A 989-nucleotide genomic window follows, 5' to 3' on the forward strand; every position below is an offset into this window, starting at 1 on the left:
AGTAACTCCAACATTGTAGCCTCTACTGCTCACCGGGTCACCAAGGATAAGTACCTAACACAAATGCTCACACTCTCTTAATCGCTTACCGACCATTAGCTACGTTGATATCTCCCCTTATCCTATGTCTACCTTGTGCTACTTTCTCTCTACCACCGAAGAGGGCCATAGCCAGTGCTGTCTTCACCGTAGTAGCACCTGAATGTGACACGTATGATCAACCAGACTGTGTTCGAGTCCATTGGTCTCACCATAGACGGATGGGGCGATCGAGGCAATTATGCGCTCTCTGACGTGTGGATCTTTCGACAGCGCGAATATCCTAAGACGCTGTAATGCCAGAGAGTATGTAGTAATGGTACTCTCTCTTATCCTCGTCTCGAACACTCTCTATCTTCATCTCATTCTGTCTTACAATAGAATTAGCATCAATAGCACATTTGAATACTGGGAACCCTGCCCTCACATTCCCTGCACTATCGTATCTATGGTAACTAGCTGATAAAGCCAGAAAAGGAATGATGTTGCTGACCTAGCATGATAGGTTCCAACAATAGAACACTGATCACCTGGCCTAACACTATCGACCAAATCATCACTCAGTATGACCTCGACACTCCTTGGCATACGACCAGGTAATACCGACCCAGGCGCTTCTTGTAGTGTAATGACCTACAGCACTAATTACAATGCACCATCGTCCGAGCTTCATGACCTGATGGTTTTTGTATACAGTTTCCTCACGGTTAACCGCATAAGGTCCGGTATTCTGACATTCCGGACAATGACCTGGCCTGAAGCTAGTGCCGCCTGAGAGCACTGCATCCGAGTGCGGTAAGACTCAGAAGCTCACTCTCTTCGCTTGCAGAAAGATCAAAAGGTCCACATAGGAATTGGCAATTCATACAAGTAAGGTAGAGTACGCGGAGCTTAGGTAATAACACAGAACGACGGGTAACAACACCTGATAGACTCGAATAGATGCCTGA

At 46.5% G+C, this 989-nt stretch overlaps 1 protein-coding gene across 1 annotated transcript; it reads right to left on the bottom strand.

Moving 5' to 3' along the window:
* Nucleotides 1-93: 93 nt before the first annotated feature.
* Pmar_PMAR000181 (dna replication licensing factor mcm2, putative) lies at nt 94-905 on the bottom strand (the record flags this gene model as incomplete). The annotated part of the gene is made up of 6 exons (XM_002769781.1): nt 94-198; nt 252-322; nt 363-485; nt 533-672; nt 716-810; nt 854-905. Coding segments are annotated over 6 exons (586 nt in total), but the record flags the coding sequence as incomplete, so codon positions are not given.
* Between the last annotated feature and the right edge of the window lie 84 nt (nt 906-989).

Source organism: Perkinsus marinus (assembly GCF_000006405.1).
Source record: "Perkinsus marinus ATCC 50983 genomic scaffold scf_1104296964868, whole genome shotgun sequence".
Classification (NCBI taxonomy): domain Eukaryota; phylum Perkinsozoa; order Perkinsida; family Perkinsidae; genus Perkinsus; species Perkinsus marinus.